The sequence below is a fragment of the Oncorhynchus keta genome, chromosome 35 (genome assembly GCF_023373465.1).
Source record: "Oncorhynchus keta strain PuntledgeMale-10-30-2019 chromosome 35, Oket_V2, whole genome shotgun sequence".
NCBI classification, from domain to species: Eukaryota; Metazoa; Chordata; class Actinopteri; order Salmoniformes; family Salmonidae; genus Oncorhynchus; species Oncorhynchus keta.
This window is the reverse complement of record NC_068455.1, coordinates 81284369-81296247: the sequence shown is the minus strand read 5'-3', so window position 1 is coordinate 81296247 and position 11879 is coordinate 81284369. Positions and strand designations below refer to the sequence as shown.

The following is an 11879-nucleotide window of genomic DNA, read 5'->3' as shown; positions in this document are numbered from 1 at the left end:
GTTAGAGGTTAGAGGGTTAAAACAGTAGAGGACCCAGGTTAGAGGTTAAACAGTAGAGGACCCTGGTTAGAGGTTAGGGGGTTAAACAGTAGAGGACCCTGGTTAGAGGTTAGGGTTAAACAGTAGAGGACCCAGGTTAGGGGTTAAACAGTAGAGGACCCAGGTTAGGGGTTAAACAGTAGAGGACCCAGGTTAGAGGTTAGGGGGTTAAACAGTAGAGTAGAGGACCTAGGTTAGAGGTTAGGGGTTAAACAGTAGAGGACCCTGGTTAGGGGTCAAACAGTAGAGGACCCAGGTTAGAGGTTAGGGGTTAAACAGTAGAGGACCCAGGTTAGAGGTTAAACAGTAGAGGACCCAGGTTAGAGGTTAGAGGTTAACAGTAGAGGACCCTGGTTAGGGGGTCAAACAGTAGAGGACCCAGGTTAGAGGTTAGAGTTTAAACAGTAGAGGACCCTGGTTAGGGGTCAAACAGTAGAGGACCCTGGTTAGGGGTTAAACAGTAGAGTACCCTGGTTAGAGGTTAGGGTTAAACAGTAGAGGACCCAGGTTAGGGGTTAAACAGTAGAGGACCCTGGTTAGAGGTTAGGGGTTAAACAGTAGAAGACCCAGGTTAGAGGTTAAACAGTAGAGGACCCTGGTTAGAGGTTAGGGGTTAAACAGTAGAGGACCCAGGTTAGAGGTTAGGGGTTAAACAGTAGAGGACCCTGGTTAGAGGTTAGGGGTTAAACAGTAGAGGACCCAGGTTAGAGGTTAAACAACAGAGGACCCAGGTTAGGGGTTAGGGTTAAACAGTAGAGGACCCAGGTTAGAGGTTAAAAGGTAGAGGACCCAGGTTAGGGGTTAGGGGTTAAAACAGTAGAGGACCCAGGTTAGAGGTTAAACAGTAGAGGACCCTGGTTAGAGGTTAGGGTTAAACAGTAGAGGACCCAGGTTAGAGGTTAGGGGTTAAACAGTAGAGGACCCAGGTTAGAGGTTAGGGGTTAAACAGTAGAGGACCCTGGTTAGAGGTTAGGGGGTTAAACAGTAGAGGACCCAGGTTAGAGGTTAAACAGTAGAGGACCCTGGTTAGAGGTTAGGGGGTTAAAACAGTAGAGGACCCAGGTTAGGGTTAAACAGTAGAGGACCCAGGTTAGGGGTTAAACAGTAGAGGACCCAGGTTAGAGGTTAGGGGTTAAACAGTAGAGTAGAGGACCTAGGTTAGAGGTTAGGGTTAAACAGTAGAGGACCCTGGTTAGGGGTCAAACAGTAGAGAACCCAGGTTAGAGGTTAGGGGTTAAACAGTAGAGGACCCAGGTTAGAGGTTAAACAGTAGAGGACCCAGGTTAGAGGTTAGAGGTTAAACAGTAGAGGACCCTGGTTAGGGGTCAAACAGTAGAGGGCCCAGGTTAGAGGTTAGAGTTTAAACAGTAGAGGACCCTGGTTAGGAGTCAAACAGTAGAGGACCCTGGTTAGGGGTTAAACAGTAGAGGACCCTGGTTAGAGGTTAGGGGTTAAACAGTAGAGGACCCAGGTTAGGGGTTAAACAGTAGAGGACCCTGGTTAGAGATTAGGGGTTAAACAGTAGAAGACCCAGGTTAGAGGTTAAACAGTAGAGGACCCTGGTTAGAGGTTAAAGGTAGAGGACCCAGGTTAGGGTTAGGGGTTAAACAGTAGAGGACCAAGGTTAGAGGTTAAACAGTAGAGGACCCTGGTTGGAGGTTAGGGTTAAACAGTAGAGGACCCTGGTTAGAGGTTAGGGTTAAACAGTAGAGGACCCAGGTTAGAGGTTAAACAGTAGAGGACCCTGGTTAGAGGTTAGGGGTTAAACAGTAGAGGACCCTGGTTAGAGGTTAGGGGTTAAACAGTAGAGGACCCAGGTTAGGGGTTAAACAGTAGAGGACCCAGGTTAGGGGTTAAACAGTAGAGGACCCAGGTTAGAGGTTAGGGGTTAAACAGTAGAGTAGAGGACCTAGGTTAGAGGTTAGGGGTTAAACAGTAGAGGACCCTGGTTAGGGTCAAACAGTAGAGGACCCAGGTTAGAGGTTAGGGGTTAAACAGTAGAGGACCCAGGTTAGAGGTTAAACAGTAGAGGACCCAGGTTAGAGGTTAGAGGTTAAACAGTAGAGGACCCTGGTTAGGGGTCAAACAGTAGAGGACCCAGGTTAGAGGTTAGAGTTTAAACAGTAGAGGACCCTGGTTAGGGGTCAAACAGTAGAGGACCCTGGTTAGGGGGTTAAACAGTAGAGTACCCTGGTTAGAGGTTAGGGTTAAACAGTAGAGGACCCAGGTTAGGGTTAAACAGTAGAGGACCCTGGTTAGAGGTTAGGGGTTAAACAGTAGAAGACCCAGGTTAGAGGTTAAACAGTAGAGGACCCTGGTTAGAGGTTAGGGGTTAAACAGTAGAGGACCCAGGTTAGAGGTTAGGGTTAAACAGTAGAGGACCCTGGTTAGAGGTTAGGGGTTAAACAGTAGAGGACCCAGGTTAGAGGTTAAACAACAGAGGACCCAGGTTAGGGGTTAGGGGTTAAACAGTAGAGGACCCAGGTTAGAGGTTAAAAGGTAGAGGACCCAGGTTAGGGGTTAGGGGTTAAACAGTAGAGGACCCAGGTTAGAGGTTAAACAGTAGAGGACCCTGGTTAGAGGTTAGGGGTTAAACAGTAGAGGACCCAGGTTAGAGGTTAGGGTTAAACAGTAGAGGACCCAGGTTAGAGGTTAGGGGGTTAAACAGTAGAGGACCCAGGTTAGAGGTTAGGGGTTAAACAGTAGAGGACCCAGGTTAGAGGTTAAACAGTAGAGGACCCTGGTTAGAGGTTAGGGGTTAAACAGTAGAGGACCCAGGTTAGGGGTTAAACAGTAGAGGACCCAGGTTAGAGGTTAAACAGTAGAGGACCCAGGTTAGAGGTTAGGGGTTAAACAGTAAAGGACCCAGGTTAGAGGTTAAACAGTAGAGGACCCTGGTTAGAGGTTAGGGGTTAAACAGTAGAGGACCCAGGTTAGAGGTTAAACAGTAGAGGACCCTGGTTAGAGGTTAGGGGTTAAACAGTAGAGGACCCAGGTTAGGGGTTAAACAGTAGAGGACCCAGGTTAGAGGTTAGGGGTTAAACAGTAGAGGACCCAGGTTAGAGGTTAAACAGTAGAGGACCCTGGTTAGAGGTTAGGGGTTAAACAGTAGAGGACCCTGGTTAGGGGTCAAACAGTAGAGGACCCAGGTTAGAGGTTAAACAGTAGAGGAGCCAGGTTAGAGGTTAGGGGTCAAACAGTGTTACTGTTGGGAGACGGAGGGAGGGAAAAAATCATTCAAAATGTCCTCCTAAAAATGCTTATTACACAAAAATAACTCTGTTCAAAATTATTCATGTACTGCCCATTCTGGTAGACTGTTGATCCAGTCCTGGACTTGAATCTAAAGTGTCACTCTTGTTCCCGTGCCAACCTCGAACTTATGTGGTTAAGAGAGTAAGTCAAAATAACATATATATATATATATATATTCTCTATGAAATACATTGTTATAGACCACTAACCTTATTGCTCATCTGTTTGGCCGTGAGTCGGTGTAAGCCCTGTCCCAGCCTACTAACCAGAGAACCCTTGTTCACGCTATAGGGTGTGAGATGGGACCCTCGGTCTGAGGGGGTGAGGAGGTGGTCCAGGAGGCGGGATAGACTGTTACGAGCGGCAGACAATACCACCCGAGAGGAAGATACTGGAGGAGAAAGAGACACGGACAATATACACTGCTCAAAAAAAATAAAGGGAACACTAAAATAAGTGGACAGTTTGATTTCACACTGTCCACTTAGAAGTAAATATGCAGCTCCCTAAATGTCGTGGGGTCATGTAAATGTCGTGGGGTCAATGTCGTGGGGTCATGTCAATGTCGTGGGGTCATGTCAATGTCGTGGGGTCATGTCAATGTCGTGGGGTCATGTCAATGTCGTGGGGTCATGTCAATGTCAATGTCGTGGGGTCAATGTCGTAGGGTCATGTCAATGTCGTGGGGTTATGTCAATGTCGTGGGGTCATGTCAATGTCGTGGGGTCATGTCAATGTCAATGTCGTGGGCTCAATGTCGTAGGGTCATGTCAATGTCGTGGGGTCAATGTCGTGGGGTCATGTCAATGTCGTGGGGTCATGTCAATGTCGTGGGGTCAATGTCGTGGGGTCATGTCAATGTCGTGGGGTCATGTCAATGTCGTGGGGTCATGTGTGATTGACTTGGAGTTACATTGTGTTGTTTAAGTGTTCCCTTTATTTTTTTTGGAGCAGTGTAGTATCGGAAACAGAATGTGTAAAAAGGCCAGGGGTCTGAATACTTTCCGAATGCACAGTGTATATACACAGTACCACAGTACCACAGCACCACAGTACCACAGCACCACAGTACCACAGTACCACAGCACCACAGTACCACAGTACCACAGCACCACAGTACCACAGTACCACAGCACAGCATGTGTACTATGTTCTACATTGTAGAATAATAGTGAAGACATCAAAACTATGAAACAACACACATGGAATCATGTAGTAGAAGTGTTAAACAAATCAAAATATATTCTCTATTTTAGATTCTTCAAAGTAGCCACCCTTTGCCTTGATGACAGCTTTGCACACTCTTGGCATTCTCTCAACCAGCTTTACCTGGAATGCTTTTCCAACAGTCTTGGAGTTCCTACATATGCTGAGCACTTGTTGGCTGCTTTTCCTTCACTATGCTGTCCAACTCATTCCAAACCATCTCAATTGGGTTGAGGTCGGGTGATTGTGGAGGCCAGGTCATCTGATGCAGCACTCCATCACTCTCCTTCTTGGTCAAATAGCCCTTACACAGCCTGGAGGTGTGTTATGGGTAATTGTCCTGAGAGTACCTCGTCTTGGTCAAATAGCCCTTAAACAGCCTGGAGGTGTGTTATGGGTAATTGTCCTGAGAGTACCTCGTCTTGGTCAAATAGCCCTTAAACAGCCTGGAGGTGTGTTATGGGTAATTGTCGTGAGAGTACCTCGTCTTGGTCAAATAGCCCTTAAACAGCCTGGAGGTGTGTTATGGGTAATTGTCCTGAGAGTACCTCGTCTTGGTCAAATAGCCCTTAAACAGCCTGGAGGTGTGTTATGGGTAATTGTCGTGAGAGTACCTCGTCTTGGTCAAATAGCCCTTAAACAGCCTGGAGGTGTGTTATGGGTAATTGTCCTGAGAGTACCTCGTCTTGGTCAAATAGCCCTTAAACAGCCTGGAGGTGTGTTATGGGTAATTGTCCTGAGAGTACCTCGTCTTGGTCAAATAGCCCTTAAACAGCCTGGAGGTGTGTTATGGGTAATTGTCGTGAGAGTACCTCGTCTTGGTCAAATAGCCCTTAAACAGCCTGGAGGTGTGTTATGGGTAATTGTCCTGAGAGTACCTCGTCTTGGTCAAATAGCCCTTAAACAGCCTGGAGGTGTGTTATGGGTAATTGTCCTGAGAGTACCTCGTCTTGGTCAAATAGCCCTTAAACAGCCTGGAGGTGTGTTATGGGTAATTGTCCTGAGAGTACCTCGTCTTGGTCAAATAGCCCTTAAACAGCCTGGAGGTGTGTTATGGGTAATTGTCCTGAGAGTACCTCGTCTTGGTCAAATAGCCCTTAAACAGCCTGGAGGTGTGTTATGGGTAATTGTCCTGAGAGTACCTCGTCTTGGTCAAATAGCCCTTAAACAGCCTGGAGGTGTGTTATGGGTAATTGTCCTGAGAGTACCTCGTCTTGGTCAAATAGCCCTTAAACAGCCTGGAGGTGTGTTATGGGTAATTGTCGTGAGAGTACCTCGTCTTGGTCAAATAGCCCTTAAACAGCCTGGAGGTGTGTTATGGGTAATTGTCCTGAGAGTACCTCGTCTTGGTCAAATAGCCCTTAAACAGCCTGGAGGTGTGTTATGGGTAATTGTCCTGAGAGTACCTCGTCTTGGTCAAATAGCCCTTAAACAGCCTGGAGGTGTGTTATGGGTAATTGTCCTGAGAGTACCTCGTCTTGGTCAAATAGCCCTTAAACAGCCTGGAGGTGTGTTATGGGTAATTGTCCTGAGAGTACCTCGTCTTGGTCAAATAGCCCTTAAACAGCCTGGAGGTGTGTTATGGGTAATTGTCCTGAGAGTACCTCGTCTTGGTCAAATAGCCCTTAAACAGCCTGGAGGTGTGTTATGGGTAATTGTCCTGAGAGTACCTCGTCTTGGTCAAATAGCCCTTAAACAGCCTGGAGGTGTGTTATGGGTAATTGTCCTGAGAGTACCTCGTCTTGGTCAAATAGCCCTTAAACAGCCTGGAGGTGTGTTATGGGTAATTGTCCTGAGAGTACCTCGTCTTGGTCAAATAGCCCTTAAACAGCCTGGAGGTGTGTTATGGGTAATTGTCCTGAGAGTACCTCGTCTTGGTCAAATAGCCCTTAAACAGCCTGGAGGTGTGTTATGGGTAATTGTCCTGAGAGTACCTCGTCTTGGTCAAATAGCCCTTAAACAGCCTGGAGGTGTGTTATGGGTAATTGTCCTGAGAGTACCTCGTCTTGGTCAAATAGCCCTTAAACAGCCTGGAGGTGTGTTATGGGTAATTGTCCTGAGAGTACCTCGTCTTGGTCAAATAGCCCTTAAACAGCCTGGAGGTGTGTTATGGGTAATTGTCGTGAGAGTACCTCGTCTTGGTCAAATAGCCCTTAAACAGCCTGGAGGTGTGTTATGGGTAATTGTCCTGAGAGTACCTCGTCTTGGTCAAATAGCCCTTAAACAGCCTGGAGGTGTGTTATGGGTAATTGTCCTGAGAGTACCTCGTCTTGGTCAAATAGCCCTTAAACAGCCTGGAGGTGTGTTATGGGTAATTGTCCTGAGAGTACCTCGTCTTGGTCAAATAGCCCTTAAACAGCCTGGAGGTGTGTTATGGGTAATTGTCCTGAGAGTACCTCGTCTTGGTCAAATAGCCCTTAAACAGCCTGGAGGTGTGTTATGGGTAATTGTCCTGAGAGTACCTCGTCTTGGTCAAATAGCCCTTAAACAGCCTGGAGGTGTGTTATGGGTAATTGTCGTGAGAGTACCTCGTCTTGGTCAAATAGCCCTTAAACAGCCTGGAGGTGTGTTATGGGTAATTGTCCTGAGAGTACCTCGTCTTGGTCAAATAGCCCTTAAACAGCCTGGAGGTGTGTTATGGGTAATTGTCCTGAGAGTACCTCGTCTTGGTCAAATAGCCCTTAAACAGCCTGGAGGTGTGTTATGGGTAATTGTCGTGAGAGTACCTCGTCTTGGTCAAATAGCCCTTAAACAGCCTGGAGGTGTGTTATGGGTAATTGTCCTGAGAGTACCTCGTCTTGGTCAAATAGCCCTTAAACAGCCTGGAGGTGTGTTATGGGTAATTGTCGTGAGAGTACCTCGTCTTGGTCAAATAGCCCTTAAACAGCTACAGATACAGCTGGTGGTCAGGGGAAACACTGAGAGAGGTTGGGGTGAGAGCCAGGGACAGCTACAGGTACAGATACAGCTGGTGGTCAGGAGAAACACTGAGAGAGGTTGGGGTGAGAGCCAGGGACAGCTATAGATACAGATACAGCTGGTGGTCAGGAGAAACACTGAGAGAGGTTGGGGTGAGAGCCAGGGACAGCTACAGGTACAGATACAGCTGGTGGTCAGGAGAAACACGGAGAGAGGTTGGGGTGAGAGCCAGGGACAGCTACAGGTACAGATACAGCTGGTGGTCAGGAGAAACACGGAGAGAGGTTGGGGTGAGAGCCAGGGACAGCTACAGGTACAGATACAGCTGGTGGTCAGGAGAAACACGGAGAGAGGTTGGGGTGAGAGCCAGGGACAGCTACAGGTACAGCTGGTGGTCAGGGGAAACACAGAGAGAGGTTGGGGTGAGAGCCAGGGACAGCTACAGGTACAGATACAGCTGGTGGTCAGGAGAAACACTGAGAGAGGTTGGGGTGAGAGCCAGGGACAGCTATAGATACAGGTACAGCTGGTGGTCAGGGGAAACACTGAGAGAGGTTGGGGTGAGAGCCAGGGACAGCTACAGATACAGATACAGCTGGTGGTCAGGAGAAACACGGAGAGAGGTTGGGGTGAGAGCCAGGGACAGCTACAGGTACAGCTGGTGGTCAGGGGAAACACAGAGAGAGGTTGGGGTGAGAGCCAGGGACAGCTACAGGTACAGCTGGTGGTCAGGAGAAACACTGAGAGAGGTTGGGGTGAGAGCCAGGGACAGCATAGATACAGATACAGCTGGTGGTCAGGAGAAACACTGAGAGAGGTTGGGGTGAGAGCCAGGGACAGCATAGATACAGATACAGCTGGTGGTCAGGAGAAACACTGAGAGAGGTTGGGGTGAGAGCCAGGGACAGCTACAGGTACAGATACAGCTGGTGGTCAGGAGAAACACGGAGAGAGGTTGGGGTGAGAGCCAGGGACAGCTACAGGTACAGCTGGTGGTCAGGGGAAACACAGAGAGAGGTTGGGGTGAGAGCCAGGGACAGCTACAGGTACAGATACAGCTGGTGGTCAGGAGAAACACTGAGAGAGGTTGGGGTGAGAGCCAGGGACAGCATAGATACAGATACAGCTGGTGGTCAGGAGAAACACTGAGAGAGGTTGGGGTGAGAGCCAGGGACAGCTACAGGTACAGATACAGCTGGTGGTCAGGAGAAACACTGAGAGAGGTTGGGGTGAGAGCCAGGGACAGCATAGATACAGATACAGCTGGTGGTCAGGAGAAACACTGAGAGAGGTTGGGGTGAGAGCCAGGGACAGCTACAGGTACAGATACAGCTGGTGGTCAGGAGAAACACTGAGAGAGGTTGGGGTGAGAGCCAGGGACAGCATAGATACAGATACAGCTGGTGGTCAGGAGAAACACTGAGAGAGGTTGGGGTGAGAGCCAGGGACAGCTACAGGTACAGATACAGCTGGTGGTCAGGAGAAACACGGAGAGAGGTTGGGGTGAGAGCCAGGGACAGCTACAGGTACAGATACAGCTGGTGGTCAGGAGAAACACGGAGAGAGGTTGGGGTGAGAGCCAGGGACAGCTACAGGTACAGATACAGCTGGTGGTCAGGAGAAACACGGAGAGAGGTTGGGGTGAGAGCCAGGGACAGCTACAGGTACAGCTGGTGGTCAGGGGAAACACAGAGAGAGGTTGGGGTGAGAGCCAGGGACAGCTACAGGTACAGCTGGTGGTCAGGGGAAACACAGAGAGAGGTTGGGGTGAGATCCAGGGACAGCTACAGGTACAGCTGGTGGTCAGGAGAAACACTGAGAGAGGTTGGGGTGAGAGCCAGGGACAGCTATAGATACAGATACAGCTGGTGGTCAGGAGAAACACTGAGAGAGGTTGGGGTGAGAGCCAGGGACAGCATAGATACAGATACAGCTGGTGGTCAGGAGAAACACTGAGAGAGGTTGGGGTGAGAGCCAGGGACAGCTATAGATACAGATACAGCTGGTGGTCAGGAGAAACACTGAGAGAGGTTGGGGTGAGAGCCAGGGACAGCTACAGGTACAGCTGGTGGTCAGGGAAACACTGAGAGAGGTTGGGGTGAGAGCCAGGGACAGCTATAGATACAGGTACAGCTGGTGGTCAGGGGAAACACTGAGAGAGGTTGGGGTGAGAGCCAGGGACAGCTACAGATACAGATACGGCTGGTGGTCAGGAGAAACACAGAGAGGTTGGGGTGAGAGCCAGGGACAGCTACAGGTACAGATACAGCTGGTGGTCAGGGGAAACACTGAGAGAGGTTGGGGTGAGAGCCAGGGACAGCTACAGATACAGCTGGTGGTCAGGGGAAACACTGAGAGAGGTTGGGGTGAGAGCCAGGGACAGCTACAGATACAGATACAGCTGGTGGTCAGGGGAAACACTGAGAGAGGTTGGGGTGAGAGCCAGGGACAGCTACAGGTACAGATACAGCTGGTGGTCAGGGGAAACACTGAGAGAGGTTGGGGTGAGAGCCAGGGACAGCTACAGATACAGATACAGCTGGTGGTCAGGGGAAACACTGAGAGAGGTTGGGGTGAGAGCCAGGGACAGCTACAGATACAGCTGGTGGTCAGGGGAAACACTGAGAGAGGTTGGGGTGAGAGCCAGGGACAGCTACAGATACAGATACAGCTGGTGGTCAGGGGAAACACTGAGAGAGGTTGGGGTGAGAGCCAGGGACAGCTACAGGTACAGATACAGCTGGTGGTCAGGGGAAACACTGAGAGAGGTTGGGGTGAGAACCAGGGACAGCTACAGATACAGATACAGGTACAGATACAGATACAGCTATAGCTACAGATACAGATACAGGTACAGATACAGGTACAGATACAGGAACACAGAGAGAGGTTGGGGTGAGAGCCAGGGACAGCTATAGATACAGATACAGCTATAGATACAGATACAGCTGGTGGTCAGGAGAAAAACTGAGAGAGGTTGGGGTGAGAGCCAGGGACAGCTATAGATACAGATACAGCTGGTGGTCAGGAGAAACACAGAGAGAGGTTGGGGTGAGAGCCAGGGACAGCTACAGGTACAGATACAGCTGGTGGTCAGGGGAAACACAGAGAGAGGTTGGGGTGAGAGCCAGGGACAGCTACAGGTACAGCTGGTGGTCAGGAGAAACACTGAGAGAGGTTGGGGTGAGAGCCAGGGACAGCTACAGGTACAGCTGGTGGTCAGGGGAAACACTGAGAGAGGTTGGGGTGAGAGCCAGGGACAGCTACAGGTACAGATACAGCTGGTGGTCAGGGGAAACACGGAGAGAGGTTGGGGTGAGAGCCAGGGACAGCTACAGATACAGGTACAGCTATAGATACAGATACAGATACAGCTACAGATACAGGTACAGATACAGAGATACAGCTACAGACACAGCTACAGGCACTACAGATACAGCTACAGATACAGAGATACAGCTACAGACACAGCTACAGACACAGCTACAGACACAGATACAGACACAGCTACAGACACAGATACAGACACAGATACCACAGATACAGCTACAAATACAGCTACAGACACAGATACAGACACAGCTACAAATACAGATACAGTTACAGCTACAGATACAGCTACTGCAGATACAGGTACAGCTACAGGTACAGATACAGATACAGACACTACAGATACAGCTACAGATACAGACACTACAGATACAGCTACAGATACAGGTACAGATACAGATACAGACACTACAGATACAGACACTACAGATACAGACACTACAGATACAGCTACAGATACAGGTACAGACACAGATACAGGTACAGATACAGACACTACAGATACAGCTACAGATACAGACACTACAGATACAGCTACAGATACAGACACTACAGATACAGCTACAGATACAGGTACAGATACAGACACTACAGATACAGACACTACAGATACAGACACTACAGATACAGCTACAGATACAGGTACAGATACAGATACAGACACAGGTACAGATACAGACACAGCTACAGATACAGCTACAGATACTGCAGATACAGGTACAGCTACAGATATAGGTACAGATACAGATACAGGTACAGAGATACAGACACTACAGGTACAGATACAGGTACAGAGATACAGACACTACAGATACAGGTACAGGTACAGACACTACAGGTACAGATACAGGTACAGGTACAGACACTACAGGTACAGATACAGGTACAGATACAGGTACAGAAGCTCAGTTGGTAGAGCATGGCGCTTGTAACGCCAGGGTAGTGGGTTCAATTCCCGGGACCACCCATACGTAGAATGTATGCACACATGACTGTAAGTCGCTTTGGATAAAAGCGTCTGCTAAATGGCATATATTATTATATTATTATTATACAGGTACAGATACAGACACAGCTACAGATACAGCTACAGATACTGCAGATACAGGTACAGCTACAGATATAGGTAC

The 11879-nt window shown here is 48.8% G+C and overlaps 2 protein-coding genes across 2 annotated transcripts in view; one reads left to right on the top strand and one right to left on the bottom strand.

The window, feature by feature from the left end:
- LOC127916363 (coiled-coil domain-containing protein 171-like) overlaps nucleotides 1-11879 on the bottom strand; it is an 86259-nt gene that overhangs the window by 45586 nt on the left and 28794 nt on the right. The window contains exon 12 of the mRNA XM_052498007.1: nucleotides 3504-3685. The gene's annotated coding sequence lies outside the window, so the exon portion shown is untranslated. The remainder of the gene's footprint in view (nucleotides 1-3503; nucleotides 3686-11879) is intronic.
- LOC127915550 (uncharacterized) lies at nucleotides 4745-10387 on the top strand. Its single transcript, XM_052495723.1, has 10 exons — nucleotides 4745-5414; nucleotides 5745-5876; nucleotides 6603-6800; nucleotides 7377-7456; nucleotides 7583-7904; nucleotides 8711-9146; nucleotides 9341-9449; nucleotides 9512-9580; nucleotides 9648-9986; nucleotides 10050-10387. The coding sequence occupies exons 1-10, from the start codon at nucleotides 4766-4768 to the stop codon at nucleotides 10335-10337; spliced, it is 2622 nt and encodes an 873-aa protein (XP_052351683.1). The 5' UTR covers nucleotides 4745-4765; the 3' UTR covers nucleotides 10338-10387.